Below are 19895 nucleotides of genomic sequence, written 5' to 3'. Positions count from 1 at the left end.
AGGAATGTAATTTTCAAACTCTGAAGATAGTGTAAGAAGGTACTTGAACATTTAGACAAGGGAACAAAAATCAATTCAGAAGTCTGCCACCAGCAGATCCACAAAGAAAGCCTACATATGAACATCTGAGAAGCTAATATGCAACTATAACCAGAGGTCTCATTTAATAGGACTCATACTTCACAATACATAAAATGGTAGTAGGAAATATTTGTTTAAACTTGTTACATAATCTATGACAGTTTTGTCGCAACCCAAGGGTGTGATTTTGTGTGCGTGCTTTGGCACTGCTAAATTATTTCCCGCCACGAGGAGCTCTCTTTGCAGGGTGCATTTCTCAGTTGCAAAGAGAAAACCCCAGTGCAAAGGAGTTCCCGCCACCCGCATGCAAATTTGTGTCCCACTATTGGCCAGTTCTAAATTATTCCCATGTGGCAGCTAGTGATTGGCTTGCTAAACGTATAAGAGGCTTGAGCGGTTTCCGCCCAAGTTGGAGGACTCCACAACCATCTCGTGGAGGAGGAGGACTTCACGTCTCGTGAAGAAGTCTAAGCGCTGCGGAGCCTAACGGACCCAGCGTGTGCCTTAAGAAGGCTATAGGGGTCTGATCAACCTCTGGCCTCTCCCCATCGCTGAGCGCAATCCCTCGACGAACCCCTTCCCTGCGCGCTTGTTCCACGGAGCCTAGCAAGCTTCGTGAGTGTGTGTATCCAGAGCTCTGTAGAGTTCGTGTTGTGGAGTCTAGCAAACTCCACGTGTCTGTCTGTAACTGCAACGCAAGCAAGTTTTTCCTGCCTGCACCGCGACCATCTACAGTGTAAGTAAAATAATCTTTAATCAACCGCTACACGTCCATGCCTAATTCTAGTCCGTCGGCCTGCATTCCCCAACCTGCATGCCAGGGCGGCTGGCCACAGCCCGCCACGCGCCCCTGAGGGCCTCAGACCGCTCCCAGCCCGCACAAGTTTCACAAGAATGCATCATCTTTGGAGCACTTTTCTTTAGTAAAATATACATAAGAAATGTGCTTTAACCAAGATTTGGTAGCAGTGCAAGAATGAAAGTGGCAGCATAATATCCATGTACTGCATCTTGTTGCAATGATGACTCCATCTATAATAAGTTGGGCAAAGAAAAAAAAACCTTAAATAAAATAATCTATGGGAATATAGACTACTATCGTTATATTTGCTTCATTGCTTTGCTATTTAAAATTGCTACATAAAGCTAGTTCATTGCTCCTTAAAATTGTAAAATACATGAGAAGAAACTAAGATTGTTACTAAGTCACTAAAGTTCCTTTAGTATGTCATCTAATCTCTCCTTAAAATCACAATAGATTACTTAAGACAGAGCCCAAAGCAGATGTGACATTAAGCAAATATGTTAGACTAGCCAATAAAATTCATGTGACCTAAGTATTAAGATCACTATAGAGGATACTCTTCACGTTCTTTTACTTTCTGAACTCTGACAGTGGCAATCTTTCTCCTCCTGAAGGATGTAATGAGAAATTTAAAATAGTACATCTTTAAGATATTAGCTTTAAAATACTAATAATGGAAGCTCACTTACTCTCATCATCATAACAAGCCAGAAAAAATAACTGAAGAAGGCTTTCATTTCAGGAACTTTAGTAAGCTACTCAACTAAATAAAACATATAATTCTCCTAACAGAAAAGCAATCATGACCCAAGATTTCTATACTTGGGTTCATGCTTCAATAATTTCCTTTCAGGTTTAATAATGGATTCATCCAGGCAGGCTAGGAGGCTTGGTGAAACTAACATTTGCTTTGTGCTAACCTCAAGCCATAGTGCTGGTATTTAGAACTTGCTGATACAGTAAATTCATTTAAGGCTCCACTTCACTGATTATATATTTCTCAAATCACTTTGTAATTAAATCATAGTAAAGAAGATTTCTTGTTAAAGTCTTATCTGCTGCATGGTGATAAACATTGACACAATTCAACTTTTACAGCTCAGCTATTATCTGTCCCTAGATTCAGAGATGTGCACATGAAGAAGCATTCAGAGGTTTAAAATGTTTTTACTTGTCAATTTCTGCTGCACTAAAACAAGCAGCATGTACATTTGCTCTTCAGAGGAAAGTCTTGGAATAGTAATACCCTTGCTCAGTTATATCACCACAATATGAATTTGATAGTATGAATCATAATGTATTTCATAGACAAAACAAAATACCGTCTTGCCCAGAGGAAAGACACCTTATATTGTACAGTTATTACCCTCTTAAAATATTTATTGTGAGGCATAAGAAACTTTTATTATTCCCCTGGTCTTCTATGAAATCTTTAAATGATGTAACGTTCTGACCTAACTATAAAAAGAATTTAAAAAATAAAATTAAATAGATGTCTCCTGTCATAGATCTACTCATTTACCCATGCACACACACGTCAATATTATTTTATTATATATACCATATATTTTATATATTTAATACTTATAGAGACTATTTTACTTATACGTATATATTATTTATACAAATACACACATATCATGTATGCATATGTATTTATAAAAACATACACATAAGAGATATTCATTCCTTTTCTGGGTGAAGTCAATGGACGTTTTGCTATTAGGATCAGTGGGTGCCTATACACATGCTCCAACACATTCTAATTAGAACACATCAGAGGAGACACTATTAAATCGAGACTGCTCCACAGGGCCATCCCCAGAGGGGCGAATTGGGGCAATGACCCCGGGTCCTGAGCTTTGGGGGGCTCCACAGAGCTGGGCAGAGAGGCCACGGTGACTCCATGCTGCTGCCGGTCTCAAGTCTGACTACTTGGAACCCCCTCCCCCCATCACCGAATCTGCCGCTGGCTTCCTTGTGTCAAGGGGCAGGGCCCCACACAGGCTGATTTGCTCTGGGCCCTGCACCCTGCTCGGATCATCTCTGCTGCTCCATATTCTAATGTGAATGCTCTAGCATCCTTGCAGCATCACATATATAATAAGCCCCTGCAGGTTTAAAAATGGCCACTGAGGTGTTTTAACTAAAGCTTGTAAAATGAGCTTTAGTTAAAAAAGCATTCTGTAGCCTTTTATAAATGTGTTGGGGCTTAATACACATGACGCTGCAGCATTTTAATTAGAAAAGTTCCTCCAGGAACCGCTCTAATTAAAACATACCCCACTGCTGACTATGAAAGCTGTGAAAGCTTGGACAGTGCCTCTTGCACAAAAATGCAAGACAGTGGGTAGGGCAAGACTGGGTGGTGGTAACAAGCCTGACAAAGAAAATCAAACTTCACTAGTGGCTTGCAACCCAATAGGCGTAAGAGAGAGTGGAGTGCTTGCGGTACCCAATACCAGACCCAGGCCGTAAGATAATAAGAGTCATAACAGCCCTCAACTTTCTACCACACCTGAGCCAAAAAAATATAAGTGACGGTTAAAAGTATTGGCAGAGACCTGACACATTTGCATTTATTAAGGCATAGTTCTCAAAATAGGCAGTCAGTTTCAAATGGTTATTATGTTAAACCAGTGTATTTTCCTGAAACTCACACCTAATTGTATCCAATAGTCTCTGATCTTCACTATCTCCACAAGCCATTTGATGCAGCCATTTATTAGACTCCATTGTTAAAATAACTACTGCAATAGTATTCTGTCATCAACTTCCTAAAGGTACCTCATTCAACCAATACCCATTCCATTCGTTCCAAACTGATCAAAAGCTTGCAAACTTCACAAACACACAAAAAGGATACAATTGCAATGTGTTAATTCTGTCCTTGCCTGCTTTGTTAGGACGCTGATTAACCAGCTATCAAGAAGGAATGCTTTGAAGCTATACAATTAAAACAGTATAAAAAACAAGACAGAACTGCCAGCAAGGTGTGTGCATCCAGGAAAGATCAAGAAGCCATCCTGCACCACCCAGCACAGGAGAGAAGGACCCACACTCTGTAAAGCTGTACAAGAACTGCTTCCTGCCTGCATTGGGTGAAGTTTGCTTTGAAGCTAAGATAATACAAGGACTGTAATAACTCATTTCTTGAATATTAAGAAAAAAAGTCTGTTTTTTTTTTTTCTGTCATTTAGTTTTCTAGTTTGTTGATAGTTATTAAAGCAAGCCTTTCTGTTATTCATCAACTGAGTGTTGGGTCAATTCTTAAAGCACTAGGTTTAAAAATTTGGTTTCTAAATGCAATATGACCCCCAAGCATGTGTATAGGTACCCAAGTATAACCAGGATTTTGACCACACACTTTAAGAGTGGCAGACAAACTTAGATTGCCACACAAATAAAGGAAAATTTCACCTGAACATAAGCAAATTGGTTCTGAATAAAACAAACTCTTTCATCAAAACAATCAAATCATTTGACAATCATAACTCTACAATATCCCTAGTAAATACTTGGTGGGAGGGGGCTGAACTCTCTATTAGGCCATTGGTAGTTGCCAAGACATATGTCAAGTGATGCCACTACACCAAAGACGCATGATGCTTCAGTATGTGAACAGTGACAATTTGTTACTTTCATCAACTCTTCTGAGCTAATTAAACACTGAAGTGATGGCAGTCTTTGACTCTTGCAAACTTTTAAAAAGCTGACTTAGAGTGAACATCTACTATGAGAAAAGCAGGAATAATTGTATCTCAGTACTGGTGTTTATGGCATTGATTTGTCTAGCACCTTTTTCAAAACCTGGAGAAACAGTAGTCCTGAATCCAACTGAAGCTACCACTGGCTTGCATAATTTACCATCTGCTCCAAACAGCAAGAGCAATTTCCAACAGTACCCACCAGAAAGATTAACCTTATTTGAGTTCCAAGCAGGGCGGCCTCTCTATTTTGGGCTGGCAATTTCACCCTTATACTTACAGATGCAAGAGGTTGTTTCAACGGGGTTTTAAACATGAAACCTGGGTTACTGCTAATAGAAGCTGCATGTCAAATTCCTGCACTAGACTGTGGAAAGCTGACCCCAGGGTCTTTTTAGTTTTCAAAGCGACTGATTTTATTTTGAGACTCTTGGAAATACTGAAGGTTTTAGCCTTGGCAGAGGTCAGTTTTATAGCCTGATTTACATGAAAGACTCCCTTTTAGCAAGGTCATCACACCCCATATCCAGCCATCCAGGCAAGTAATGGGAAGTAAGGCTTCTTCAGGCTTCTGCATGGCAGTACTCAGAATAGGAGTCCAGCTTTAAGTGGAAGGTCAGGAACCACTTGCTCAATACTGCATTTCCATACAAACAGTGTGAGAAGTCATCACTGTTGATGAATAGGAGAGCCCCATCACTGTCCCCTTTCTAAAAATTAACTGCAAAAGAAGCTGAAGTAACATTGACCCACTTGATTGCAAAGCAAGGGATATTTGACTTTAAGCTAGATGTAGACATTGCCAAATGAAATGGATCAGCTATGCTGAGATGTGTCCTGGTACGCTTAATTGGGTGAACATGTCACCTGTTGTTTGGCCCATTGATCTTGAAGGACAACAAGCAATGTGATCAATCCCCACTTAACAGGGACTAACCCCAGAAATCTCTAGACCGCATCTCTGCGAGCAGGGAAACCCCTTTCCCACTTAAAAAGATGTGCTTCAGAGACTCCCAGAGTCTGAGTCTGTAAGAAGTGAAATCTAGGCAGGCGCTTCCAGGGCTCGAGGGGTCCAATCTTGTGAAGGAATTGAGAGGTACATGAGATTGAGCCCCTCAAATGCCGGCAGTGATTCATTACTCCAGGGTTACTGGACAGCATGAGCAGCTCTGGGTTGCCCACGCTCTCATGCCATAAACCCAACAGACATCTGCCATAATAAAGCATTAGAAACTATTTCTACCTTTTGTGATTGCCAAAAAATTTTGGTGCAACAAATGGCAAACATCTTTTTGCCTACCCTTTGTGCTGCCATAAAAACTGTTATGGTGGCACAAAGGTGATATCTATTTGTTACAGCCAAATTAGTTCTCTTATCTGCTCCTGGGATGGTGTAATAATGCACTACCCCTTATTCACAGCTGACTGTAACATTGTAATCCAGCACTCGGCAATACACTGAAGACCAGATCCTATTCTACTTACTGGGGTCTCCTAAGTGGGGGTGGGTACCTAAGTGACATCTTATTCCACTGAAATTCCTGAAAAAACAACTGTGCCTAGGTTTGTAACATGCCATCTTCTTAAATGACATCTGTGCATGCAAATCTCAAATGAGAATAGGGCATTCAAAAGAATTATCCCAAATCTCATTCTATATCTAAGCATCTGCTTCTATAACCTTTTTTCTTGCCAACCCCATAATATGTTTGATAGGCAAAACGTCTTCCCCAAACCCACTTATCTTTGTTCAAGATAAGTCAGTCAAGGAATACAATTCAACCCTGACCCTAAATGTGTTTCTCAGAGATACTTCCTGGTATACCCAGTTATCGTCTGTATGTAGCCAAGGAACTGAAAAGTCAATGGTTCTCAAACCATATAACTGTTCGTTAGTAAGGCAGGCACCTAAAATTCTGTCACAAAGAAGGAAGGAGTGAAGTGCTAGCAGTATAAAGAAATGCAGGCAATTTTGGACAAAAAAAAAGAAAAAGAAAAATTCAGTTAAAGAAATTTGGTTTTGAAAAAAGTATGTCCTAATGTTGGGAATCCTACTTACTGCTAGATTACCTTGCCTAAACTAGTTCAGCATTATATGCTAAATGTTATAGTGCTTTGCACCAAATAAATACAATCTGGAAACCCCCTTGCACGTTATGAAACCTGTAACTTGAAAGTGTTTATAATCTTACGTAACCCTGGTAATGTATTTGTGTTCTGTGTGACAGTCTGCCAGTGACACTTATTTACATACCCCTATTAGATTACAGGAAATGATGGCCCTTATCTACATATTGCAGTTGGTATGCATGCTTGACAGCAAGGGAAACTCTTGTGTTTGTTCTGACTGCCATAGCAAGTGACTCAGTTTGGCAGAGCAACACCCTGACCCCCTGCAGCAAGCATTGGTGAGACAGGTGAAAGCTTGGGCTAGCAGCTACACAGGCTCTAGAAGATCCCACGTCCATCCTGTTTGGGACGAAGAGAGAACTCTGAAACATACTGACTGAATAAAATGTTAATAGCTGACTGAAGTGGGCTACTGATTATTAAGGGTTTCCCAACTTCGTTTCATGTCCCACTTTCCTTCCCTCTTCAAATAACCCTGTTATCGTGTCATAATTGCTTACAAGCGGGAAATTTGTTCATATTGGAACACCCAAACAATTGATTTTTCCAGTTTTCTGGGTAGGGCCTTGAGCCAAGATAATAACATTTGTGTAAAACTCCTACAATGAACTTGACCATTATTACTCCTGTCCCATGCCTGACAGAAGGGTTACAATTAAGCTGTCACCAAAAAAAAAAAAAAAATTTATAACGATGTAAATAAAAGTTGCACATATAGGGATCTTATATTAAAATTAGACAGATTTCAGGACTTTTTCTTCTTTGAATCTAAATCATATCTTAGTCAGTTCACTCCTCTGGCACTTAATGTGATAGATAGCCTCAAAGAATCATGAATTTCTCATGAACCACATCTTTCTCAAATCAGGAAACTCAATCATTCCCCTCCCCCCTAAGAAGTTACATGTTAATCGTTTTAGATCCATCTCACTAAATACTAAAGTTGTACTTCCCTATGTAGATTTTTCACCATTTAGGTTTACAGACTCTTGATAGTAAAATTATATCAGAACATATTTCTATGATATATATGCAGCCTTATGAATATTGCCTAGATTTCTAAATCCAAAAAGCCGGAACACTTCACATTGCCATAACCAAAAACCACATCAGAATTCACAAGGCAATTCAAAGGAAAAATAGCTTTCCAGCAATAGGAACCATGCAATTTCCCCTATGAGTTTAGCAGCTAAGTGAAGAGGCTCTTAAAGATAAGGAAAGGAAACTGTCGTTGTCTTCACTTTAATAAATGCTAAAGTTCACTTTAATTGAAGGATTAAAGTCAGAATCCTAGAATAATCCTGTAAATCTGTGCCATTCAGATACACCACCTGAGAAATATCACTAACTATGATTTCCCTTCTCAATCCTGTTGACATTTCTGTTTTCACTCCTATGTCATTTATAAATGCAGACACATGATGATGGCTATGAATTTTAAAGAAATGCAGGTCAGGTTAGGGTCTCCTTTCTGTTGATGAGATTTTGGCAGAGAAGGCAGGCCGCAGAATTAAAATGAATAGCACTAAATAAAAAGAATCTTGTTTTCAGGTCCTTCTGTTTGCTGGGTTTTTAAATTCTGCAGGTATTGTCTGTGCGAATAGCATCTACCATATATCTTCTTACTACACTACATACCTGGATTTTATACACTTGCTAAAAGTCTAAAAATGGCACTAAAAATATCTCTATCTTGAAAAACAATGTAACACTTTTTGGATGTTTTTTAAAAACTTAATTTCTACTGGAGGTTGGACTAGATGACCTCCTGAGGTCCCTTCCAGCTCTAATTTTCTATGATCCTATGATTGTTTCCTGTACATGCTTAATATGAGAAAACTCATTCAAATACTCTTAAAATCCTGCACTATCAAAAATGCTTCATACATACTACATGTAGCAGAAGTACTATCATTCTGCACAGCAAGCCAGTCCCTTGAACAATATATGCTTTGGGGATACGTCAAGTGTTTCTAGTATTCATCTCTGCCCCAGGCTGAATTCTTCTAAAGAAAAGCTACCAAGAATACTTTATCCTAGATGAAAAAACAGCACAAAGAGAGAGTGAATGAGAAAAATTAGGCCACTCATAAAGACTTTGTTTGCCTTAAGTTCCTGCTCCTAACTCCACTTTCCAAATTCAGACCCTTCTTCAGCAGATCTTCATCTTTCAAACAGTTGGTGGTCTAATCTGGAGATTCTCGCTGGAGTGCCACAGCACCTTGGGCCACCCCAAGATCTTTCAAAGGTGCTACAGGGTGCCACACAAGTTTAGCTCTGTTAGGTATGCAAACATGATTCACAGTATAAAGCCGGACGTCAAATAGAAATTCACAGTGTTAAAAACATTCTGACCTGTTGTGGTCTTTCTGAGTTCTTTGCAACAGAATAAACAGGTTTATTGGGGGTTTTCTGTAGTCAAAAATGTGAAAACTAAGAACTGGGAACTGGAATTTTCCAAGCGGGGGGCCAGGGGACGGTCGGACTTGAGTCCAAAAATGGTTGCGAACTATGAGTCTAGTCAAATAAGGATATTTCTATTGTACAAATCATGTGATTAAAGATTCTTAAAAGAAAAGTACTTACAGATATTCATACTCAGAACAAAATCATTTAAAAAGGCATGGTTAATCTGTTTGTTTTTATGAATGTCATACATAAAGAAGTTTACTATAAATATAAAGTCATATGTTCACATGGTACTTACAGCCCTCATAAATATCAGTTGGTATGTGAACTGCTGCATGCTGGTAAGATATTTGTCGTCGAAAAACAGGATCTTCTTCAAATACTGGTCTGATTCTCTGGCTGCTAGTCTCTGTTTCATTCTTCTTAGACTTTTTAAAGAAAAGACAATGAAAGGGAAATATTACAATCAATGCTAAAATTTTACATCCATCCATCTATCTATCTATTGATATAGATATAGCTAGATAGATCTATCGATGTCTTGATAGATATCGATAGATCTATCTATATTCATTTTTGCCTCTTGGCTCAGAACTGACCCCAAACCTGTCATTAATAGCTAAGGGTTTATGTGTATGAAAATACAGACACACATACACTCCAATAGCCAGATTATCCTGTCATTTATGCTGGTGTAAATCTTCATTACTCCAGTATGCAGAACATAATGCAAGAGCACTTAAATTTATTGCACTGCACTGATTCATATTCATTTGAAATCTGTGAAGGAAAAGTGTAAATATAATTTATTCCTATAATCTTTCAACAAATTATCACACAGATAACAAATCTTATATGGGTACAAAACTGCACAAATTTACAAGAGGATGTTTAATAAATTATGTACATCATTTATAATGAGACTGACAAATAAAAAATTTCTCCCACGATATCATTTAAAAAAAAATCTGTTTCAGGATGCTTTTTAAAACTGATTTAACTCTTATTAGATCAACTAAATAAATACTCCTAGCAATCTTGTTTCACATGGGACACCACATAAATTCCAGGCAAAATATGGCACTAATCAACTAACTGAACTAGTAAAATGTGTGGCTGCCTTGCAATCATTATTCGTTATTCAGGGCAAGATAAGGAACCTCATGCTCATTTTGCTGAGCAGTTACATCTGTAGGTATTGTAGGTATTACAACAGACTTCCAGTCAGTGGAATGTCCTTGGAGTATAAGTATAACTGTTCACTTGAACATAAATTTGAAAACCAGGAATCATCTATTCAATGTTGCATGAGATGTCATTTAGTATGTCCAACTCTCTCCTTTATTTTCATAAGCAGCTCTAAAGCTGGGTACAGACATTCAAAAAGGATAGGGGGAGTTTGGAGTTAAAAATAGCCACCCAATCTAAGGTAAGTCGGGGGGGGGGGGCGGTTGTTGTGGGGCAATTGAGGAGTTAAACAGGTATGGAGGGGATCGGAGGTCCACAGAGGGATTGGGGGGCAGACAGATCCACAGGACTGTTCAGGGGGAACAGCGGGGAATCAGGGGAGCTAGTGAGGTCTGCCGGGGGTGGGGGGGAGGAGGGGGATTTGAGCACCTGTGCAGGATCAAGGGACAAGCTGGATCCATGGAGGGACTGGGTAGAGCATGCAGGGTCTGCAGCATGCATGCAGGGTCCTCCCCACAGCAAATCATCCCTTCCACCCCTCTCCCCACTGGGACTTAACTCCTTAGGCTCCTTACTCCTTAGGCTCCCAGCATTGGCCAATACTGATAAAACTGGAACGTGGAGCAGCTTGTGAGATGGGGGTTTGGTGGGAGGTGGAGGCAGGAGGCCAAGGGGCTAAAAATAGACCGGTGCCATAGGGGCAGGGAGCAAAAGCTCAGCCCTGGGGCCAGCAGCTGTGCTTTCCCAGCCCTACGGCTGTGTTGGAAACTGTACAGAAGCTTGGGAAAGTTAGATCAATTTGAAAAATGCAGCTAATACCATCTAAACTAGACTGCCTTGGAGGTAGGGTTAACTTAGATCAGTGAAGCCACTTTTAGACCAATCTAGCTTTCCTGGAACTTCTGTACAGTTTGCATTTAGCTGGACCTAATGAGGGATCCAAGTATAAGGTCCACACCTGGTGAATTAAGTTAGATTGCGTAGCTATTTTTAACACGATCTAACCTCCTTCTAGCCCCCTGAAGGTCTGTACACACCCTAAGTGTTGTACCTTGCTTTTATGCATACTACCTATAGCCAGTATCAGCAACAGTTTAAATATATTGTTTTCTGTTATGATTTAAATAAAGCATTAAGTTGGCCCGACTACTGCTTTAATGAACGACTGAGCACGGTAGTTTTTTTCCACGTCTGAAAGATCACCTAAATAGTTAGCAAATTTTGGAGCGTTACTTATGATTTATTTTCTTGTATCATGCTGTCATAATTAATGAAGTAGTACAGTTTTGTAAATGAGATTCTAACAATTCATTGTTGATCTGAGAAAGTTTCTCTTGTGCCTGCAAGCCATTGCGTTAAAAAAAAAAAAAAACCCAAAACTTTACACTCTAATATCTAATTAACTCCAGCAATTGCAATCTCTATTTTTTCCATAAACCTGTTAAAAAAAAGAATACTACAGACTATCAAGTCACATTACAACTATAAAATAGCAAAAGGGTAAGATCTTCATGAATGTTCTCCTCTATTTTCTTCAAAGATAACCTAGTTTGAGTTGCTTCATTTTGCTTTGTTGCAGGGGGAAGGTGGGGGACAGGAGAGAGGGTAAGGGCTTCCCATCCAATTATTTTTCACAGAAGTATTACTCCAAAGGGTATGTTTACGTATTTAGCTGGAAGGATGCTGGAAACTAATCACTTATATGAACGTGAAACTCTATCATCTTTTGTCGTCTCACTGTTTCATCAAATCCTGAGCAACAGATATCTGGATTTTGGCTAGAGGGCCCAGAGTCCTCCCTCCTAGCTATATTCTTTCCCTTCATCCTTCCCCCCTCTTCTACCCCCCCAGTGAAAAAAACTGTAAATCCACCCCCAAATTTTGTGAACTCTTCATTATCCATAAGCATGTAGCATTATGTTTTTGTACAACCTCCAGCAAACGCAAACTGCCTAACAGCACAGTTACCACCCACCAAAACCATTAAGTATGGGGGCACTTCCCACTGGTTGAAATTCACTCCTACACAGGAAATGCCAGACCAGAACCATTTGTGTGGGTGTCTAAACAGGATTCAAGCAGACTTTAGACACCTTAATCCACAAATATAGCACTGCTGCCTGGCAAGTTGTCACACATGCCGTGCTGCTGTCTTAACTGGAAATTGCATAGCTGTATTTGCACAGTGCTTGGGATTGGATAATTAGCCCTGTCACTCATTGAGACAATGAACACCATATAACATGACTACAGCACACCTAGTTCAGCAGGTTACCTGCACAGAGCAGCACACTGCATTTCAGAATCTGTTGCCTTAAATGGAAAATTTTAAATAAATGCATGGTAAATTTGTGATAAAATCATACTGAACTCACAAGAAACAATTCAGATTTACTCTTCTTCAGCCCAAATGATTAGACATCTTTACGCAGATCTCTAAGGTTCCCTGACTTTAGGCTTCTGTACATACTCAGAAGCAATCCAAAAATCAAGCACCTAGGCATCTATCTTCAACCCTAAATCTGTTGTGATCCAGATTAGTACTGGACTCTCAAAACTCTCATTAAATTTCCAATCTGCTGGGCAGGAGTTTATCACAGAATAAATTTAAATGCCTAGCTGACACCAAAGGAAGAAAATCAGAATAAAGGGATCATGGCTCAATAGCCCAAAGAGGAAGACCCCTGGAAGAAAGAGTCCCCAGGTTTGATCCCTGCCACCTGAGTTGTTTGTTTTATTTAATCAATGACTAATTTGAAATGGAAATAGCCCTGGCAACAGGGACCCAAAGGTGGGACTCATCCTGACCAGAGGTGTATCATCTTTACTAGGTACACATTCCCTCTTGTGTTCTTCTGGTCCCATGCCTCTAGCTCTCTTTGCTGGCCAATGGGCCCAACTTCAAAAGAAGGGGTGATGCCCACCCTGCCTAGAGTATAGCCTGGTGCTTAGGATACTTTCCTGAAAATGAGATGTGTACTTGAGTGCCCTCAGACTAGAAAGAGCCTGGATTCCTGATCTCCCCCAGGCAGAAGGTGGACAGCACCACTGCCATCATCAGCCATGTCTGAGAAAACAGAATACTGAAATTTGTGCTGAGCACAGTGCTGTTTTCAGATCTCTTGGTTTAAGCTGATTTGGATCAACTGCTTGGGTCAAGATGCCTAATGTTTAGGTGCTACAATGAAGAAGTAAAGGTACTTCTGAAAACAATTTGGATCCAGCCATTATCCACACCATAGTGGAGTATCAGTCATTATAATGGGATGTCTGTAACTGGTATCATATCTGAATTAGAGTAAAACAGATGCAAAATAATACTGTACAAAAGGGGAATCTAGTATATTAGTGCTGATATTAACTGCACAACAATGATAGCCCTAAGAATTATGTTACTAGCAATAGATTAAATACAATGGTTAGCTTTTAATATCCAGAGCAACTTTGTTTTCTGAATTAGTACTGCCAGGCACATATATTGCAAAAGAAAGTCATCCAATCCAGCCTGTGAACACAATTAAAATCTAACTCCAGCCAATTTCACTCCTGAGGCAGGAGCTGAAATACAATCAGTAATGGCAGAGGAAAATCCCATAGGAGACAGAGGCTGAAGATTAATTTTCCATCTATTCAAACTCGGCCTTCACTTATTGAATTACATTGTTACCTACCACTGACAGTCAGCAAAATATCTCACTCATTTCTCTGAAATAAATCTCCAGACCAATTTCTCCCTCCACTGTGTCAGAGTTACCATCAATTTCTCCTTTCAATTCACATTTGTACCATTTTAAAACATTGCTGTAAAGAAATATAGTTCACCGTTCTCTGTCAGAGTAGAAGAAAGCTGATGTTGTGGCTAAGGACTCCACAGATGTAGATGTAGATTTCATTTACATTTTCCTGTAGATTTTCTGTGACCTCAGCCAAGTCACTTGAACTGATGTAAACTGGAAGCTTTAATTTTAATTTAAGCAGGCCCTTCATCTCTAATTCAGTGGGTGAATCTAAATAGGTAATTAATATGGCAATAAAATCTGGCACAGTTTGAGCCAGAGTTTATTGCTCCCAAGTGAAGCATTTACATGTGCACCCATGACCACAGCATGTTGAGCTGAGGTGGAACAGCCCTGCCTGACAGGAGGCCCAGGAGGTCAGCCTGCCAACCCAGAGCTGCTCTGCCCCAGCTCAACTTGCTGCAGAAGGGAGGGCTGGGGCCTGAGGGTGGTCCAGTGCAGGGCAAGCCAGCAGGCAGCCTCCACACTGTAGCACCCTCATGTCCCAGTCATCCCCAGTCACCATCCACACATGCATTTCAGTGCACAAAATAACTCTGCTATAGGATAGTACTTCTCCAGGACAGTACTATCCTACAATGGAGTTAATTTACTGCACCCTAATAGTGGTGCATGTGTAGATGATGATGTTTTACTGAGGAGCTACTGAGTCTACACAGTACAGTGAACGTGTAGATGCCCCCAGTGGGCACATCTACATGAGATGTTTACTGCATAGTAGCCTAATAACACAGTGCTGTAGTATGCCAGTCAAAAACCATGTGAATAAGCTACTGCGCAGTGTTATTAGGCTCAGTAATTGTCACAAAAATCCCCTGTGCGCCAGAGCTACTGCACAGTAAATGTAGTTATTGTATATTCAGTTAATACTTTATTAAGGAAGTAAACTAAATGCAGAATAATTACAGCTCATTAATGAATGTCTAGATGCGCCCAGCAAGTTTTATATAAATTAGAAATAGTTCTTCCCTCCTTACAAGAGTATAGCAAAGATGAATTCATTTAGGCATGTGAGGTGCTCAGACTATTCTGAAGAGCTCGACTGAAACAGCTCCATAGAATGAATGAAAACATCAAACCTGCTTAGAAATCTCAGGATCGTTCTTTTGGTTCCTTCTCTGGTGCAAGTAGCTTGAGATTTGATTCTCTCACCATTTTCCTTGAGTGCAAAATATAAATTGCTTTTACATCATCACGGTAACAGAAAGGTGAAAAGATTTTGTTGCCCTTGCTAGTAAATGCTCTATATAATTTAAAGCTGCACGTGTAACTGTTTATGCTGTATTCCTTTAGACTGCAGTAGAGGATACCAGAAATTATATTTGAAAGTGTAATATACAGAAAATTCCTTCCATGACTCCATTATATTATTTTTTTTTGCTCCCCACAACTTGCAATTATTATCAACTCATGTCCTGAAAAAAATGAATTTTAGTTTGACAGATACTACACAGAAGTAAGGAAGGAAGGACTTTGACTTTTTAACTACTTAATTCAGGGGGTTTGGGTACAAAAACGTGGCCCCTCCAGGATCATACAAAAAGTTGGCCCTTCCTTCTTATACAAGGTGCACCAAGCCACATGGGCCAGTGGGGAATCTGGCAGTCTCAGGCACCGTTGCCACGGAGTGTTGGAGTGGCCCACCAGCACCTGGGCATGGCACATGTGAACTACCCAGGTATGTAGGCTTCTACATGACAGAAAAGCAAAGGGCAACCCGTGTCACTGTCAGGAGGCACAGGGAGTGTCAGCAGGGTGCCAGGCCTACCAGCCAGCTCACTGGCAATGGCCAGGGTGACTGGCAGCATGGGAAAAGCCTCGCTCAGGGCATCTGCAGCATGGGGAGCTGGTGTGCCCAGAGATGGTCATCCAAGGTGGAAGGGCAGCCTGGATGTCATGCAGAAAATGGCCCACGCTGCAGACAGAGTGCATGCCTAGCCAGGTGGTCAGAGCCTCAGGTGAGAGCCAGGCTGACTGAGCAGGGTCAAGGATACAGGCAGAGGACACACGCCTGGATGAGGGTAGTTGTGAGTCTGGTGGAGGCCAGGCTCGGCAGAGGGCACCACAGGGCTGGGTTGTGCACCAGGGGCTCCCTCAGCAGCTGCAGGAAGTGCAGGTGCCAGGCCCAAGGCTGGCGGTGGAAGGTGGACTGCCAGACTCATACCATACCGCAACAGAAAGCCAGAAGCACCACCCAGTTCAGAAGCATGAGGTCCAGCAGGAAGAGCTCCCAGTCAAAGATGAGTGCCCCCACCCTCTGCAGGAACCAGCATGCCAGTTGTTGTCAGGGTAGGTGTTCCTCACCGTAGAGGAGTTGCTGAAGGGCTTGCAGGCGGAAGGGGGCCACCTTGCTCGTGAGGTCAACCGGGCTCTGGCCTCCCTCAGTGACAGGTAGGTAAAGAACAGCTCATGGGAGCCAGTGGCACCCATGCCAGAAAAAAAATCTACCAGGAGGCACTGGAGCCTAGGTCCTATGGCAGGTCAAGTACGGTGCACCAGTACCACAGCATCATCACCACCACCAGGTTGTTTGAAATGAGGATACATCCATGGTAGGAGAAGCTGGGTAGGTGCCAGCGCCACCACTGTAGGCAGGCCTCCACTCTTTCCTCAAGGCTGTCCCAGTTGTGTGCCATGAAGGTTGGTGGCCCCAGGAACACAACCAGGACCTTGAGGCCTTCGTTGCACCAGTTGAGGCCCCCTGGCAATTTTTTGGGGGGGAGGGGTCATGCTGATCCACGCACCAAGCAGCAGGGTATCGCTCTTGGCCTAGTTGATACGGGCTGAGGAGGCACATTCATAGGCTGGCTGGCAATCTGTCAGGCCCCACACGTCTTCCTGGGTGTTAAGGAAGATGGTCACATCCGCATATGTTGACAGCTGGACCACAGGGCCAATGGATGGGCCTGTGGCCAATGGCAAGGCCACACTACTCAGGAGGCACCACAGAGCGTGCAGCAGCAGCTTGATGGCCAGGGCATAGAGCATGCCCAACAGGGGGCACCCCTGACAGATGCCCCTGTGTGTAGGGAACAGGGTGTAGAGCACACTGTTCACCTTGAGCAGGCTGGAGGTGTCTTGGTACAAGACCAGGAGGGCCCCGGTGAAGAGTGGCTCAAAGCCAAAGGCCTCCATGTTCTGGAAGAGATAACTGTGGCCCACCCAGTTGAAGGCCTTCTGGTCAAGAGAGATGAGGCTGATGTCCAGGCCAAAGAGTTTGGGGCTGTGAGAAACAGGTTGTCTTGGACGGTCCTTCCTGGCACGAAGTAGCTCTGCTCTGAAACAGTGACGGAGACCATGACGGTGTAGAGGTGGGTTGCCAGTGCCAGGGCCAGAACCTTGTAGTCTTCACACAGCAGGGAGACCAACCACCAGTTCTTAATGAAGGTCTCCATTCTTGGGCAGCAGTGTGAAGTGCGTTCGGCGGCAGCTGACCGGTAGGACCTTGTCGGTGAGGTTCTCCCAGAAAAAGCGTAGGAGGCAGAGGCCAAGGAGAAGTCAGAAGGTCTTATAGAACTCAGTGGGTAACCCGTCGAGGCTTGGGGCTTTGCTGGAGGTGAGACCATCCGCGGTGGCTGCCAGCTCCTCAAGAGACAGTTCCCACTCGAGCTAGCTTGCCTCCAAGGTACAGAGATGTGTTAGGCCCTCATGAAGTTCCCATGTAGTCTTGGGGCAGGATGGCAAGGCTGCAAACAGGTTGTGATAGAAGGCAACGGTGTGCTCATGTACTTCACCCGGGTCCATGATTACCCAGCCCTCAGGGGTCTTAAGGTGATCTAAGACTTTGCTCACTGCCCACAGCCACTCCAGATCGAAGAAGTGGGTTGGGGCATCAGTTTCTGAAAGTTCTTGGCAGCAGGCACGGATCCTTGCTCCATGGGCTGCACTTTCCACCAAGTCACGCAGGCATTTCCTGCAGAACTGGAGGCTCTCGCACAGCACCACATTGGATACAGCTGCACAGTTAATTTGTGGCCAGCTGGGAGTACTGCTGGAAAAAGGCCAGATCTGTACCTTGCCCACGTCCCACCATAGCTTCCAGGAGGCGTAGCTTGGTCTTGCAGCCTCCCAGCCCTGCCAAAAGTGGGAGAAGCAGTCCCAGAAGTAGAAGTCTTGGAGCAGGCTGATGTTGAAGCACCAATAAGGCACCTGAGCACAGACTCTGCAAGGCAGGCTCAGTTTGCAGCAGGCCAGACCACAATCTGACAGGCCAGAGGGAACCATGTGGCCATTGCATAGGAGTGGCAGATGGTGCTTGGTGACATAAAGCGGGTCAAGGCAGGCCATTGTGAGACTGCTGCCACTCATTCTGGCCCAGGTGTACTGGCACGTCAGCATGCAGGACTCTCCAGACGTAGACAAGGTCCACAGTCTCCAGGGCAAACTGCAGCTTGCAGGCTGAGGGCAGGTGAGGCTCAGGCCCTGTGTGGTCAAGAGAGGCATCAATGGTGCAGTTAAAGTCCCTGTCTATGAGAAGCAGGTCATCGTCCTCACTAGTGTCATGCAGGAGGGCAGCCAAGGTCTCGTGCAGGAGGGCACCCAAAATGACCCTCTCCTGGCCATCAGTGGGTGCATAGACATTGACAAGTAGCAGGTGGTGTTGTGCTAGGATGACACGGACAGTCAGCAGGCGGCCGGAGACGACCACCATCCCCACTGACATGTCAAGCTCTAGCTGTGGCAATAGGCAGGCCCATCCATGGATTGGGGAGGGGGGAGGGGGGAGTGAATCGAGGTGATCACACCGGGCCCTGTGCTTTGGGAGCCCAGCAGAGCCAGCTGAAGTGGCCGTGATGATTGCACTGCTGCCATCTTCATGGCTGCTCGGCTGCTTGGCACCCCCCCGCCCCCCGCTGCTAAATCCACCACCAGCTTCCTCATGTCTGGGAGTGGGGCCCCGCACAGGCTGATTTGCCCCAGGCCCCACACCCTGCTCAGGTCAACACTGTCATAGTAGTGCCGTGACCCCGGTGCTGATCTTGGTGTCATGGTTCAGGAACAAGTGGCCTCACTAGGCAGCATGCCAGGTCACCTGTTTGAGCCTGTCAGAATGTGTCTCCTGGAGGAAGACGATGGCCATCTACTTCTGGCACAGGAGCTCCAGTACGGCCTCCCATTTCACCGAATCTCAATAGTGTTTGATGTTAAAATTGCCAATGGCTGTGGCTTCCATGGGTGTGGGTATAGGAGAGGAAGAACAACGTAAGATGTGGGTGGAAGAGTGAGCACCCAAGAGCAGAGCAAGATAGCACAGACAGGTTGGGAAAGGCCTATCATGCCCTACTCTACTCCAGGGACCCCCCAAGGACCCACTAGTCTCTCACCGACTGTGCGAGCATCTCCAGACGGTAAGCCATCTGCTGGGTGCCTAGATCTTGCTGCATAACTTTGGCCACAGCCCTGGCAGCCTTGACAAAAAGCCTAGGGTCTGTGCACCACTAGGTGATGCACCCCACTACATTCTTCTGTCCTTTGGTCTGCTTCAAAAAGGCCAAAAGGCCCCCATAGTCAGGGATAACCCAGGGGGTGGGTCCGCCAATGTGAGCTGGATGTTTCCAACACCAGAATGGTGGAGCTGCACCCCAGGTGGGAGCTCGCTCAAAAACACAGTGGTTACGCCCTCAATGTCCAGGCACAGAAGTTTCGTCTTATTGTCCAGGGCAAGGACCAACTCCAGGAGAATAATTTCTGCCTTTCTGTGGGGAGAGAGGTCATCCTGCTCTGAAGGTCACTTGCGACACTCAAAAAGGTGGATTTCCATCTTACTAGCTTCCACAT

The 19895-nt window shown here is 43.4% G+C and overlaps 1 protein-coding gene across 5 annotated transcripts in view; it reads right to left on the bottom strand.

Moving 5' to 3' along the window:
- CACNA2D1 (calcium voltage-gated channel auxiliary subunit alpha2delta 1) overlaps positions 1 to 19895 on the bottom strand; it is a 669683-nt gene that overhangs the window by 270538 nt on the left and 379250 nt on the right. For all 5 annotated transcript variants that reach the window (XM_059725817.1, XM_059725819.1, XM_059725820.1 and 2 more), the window contains exon 6: positions 9431 to 9560. In XM_059725817.1, the coding sequence (XP_059581800.1) occupies positions 9431 to 9560 (130 nt within the window). The remainder of the gene's footprint in view (positions 1 to 9430; positions 9561 to 19895) is intronic.

The sequence above is a fragment of the Alligator mississippiensis genome, chromosome 4 (assembly GCF_030867095.1).
Source record: "Alligator mississippiensis isolate rAllMis1 chromosome 4, rAllMis1, whole genome shotgun sequence".
Classification (NCBI taxonomy): Eukaryota; Metazoa; Chordata; order Crocodylia; family Alligatoridae; genus Alligator; species Alligator mississippiensis.
The sequence above is the reverse complement of the archived record's forward strand: the minus strand, read 5'-3'. Positions and strand labels throughout refer to the sequence as shown.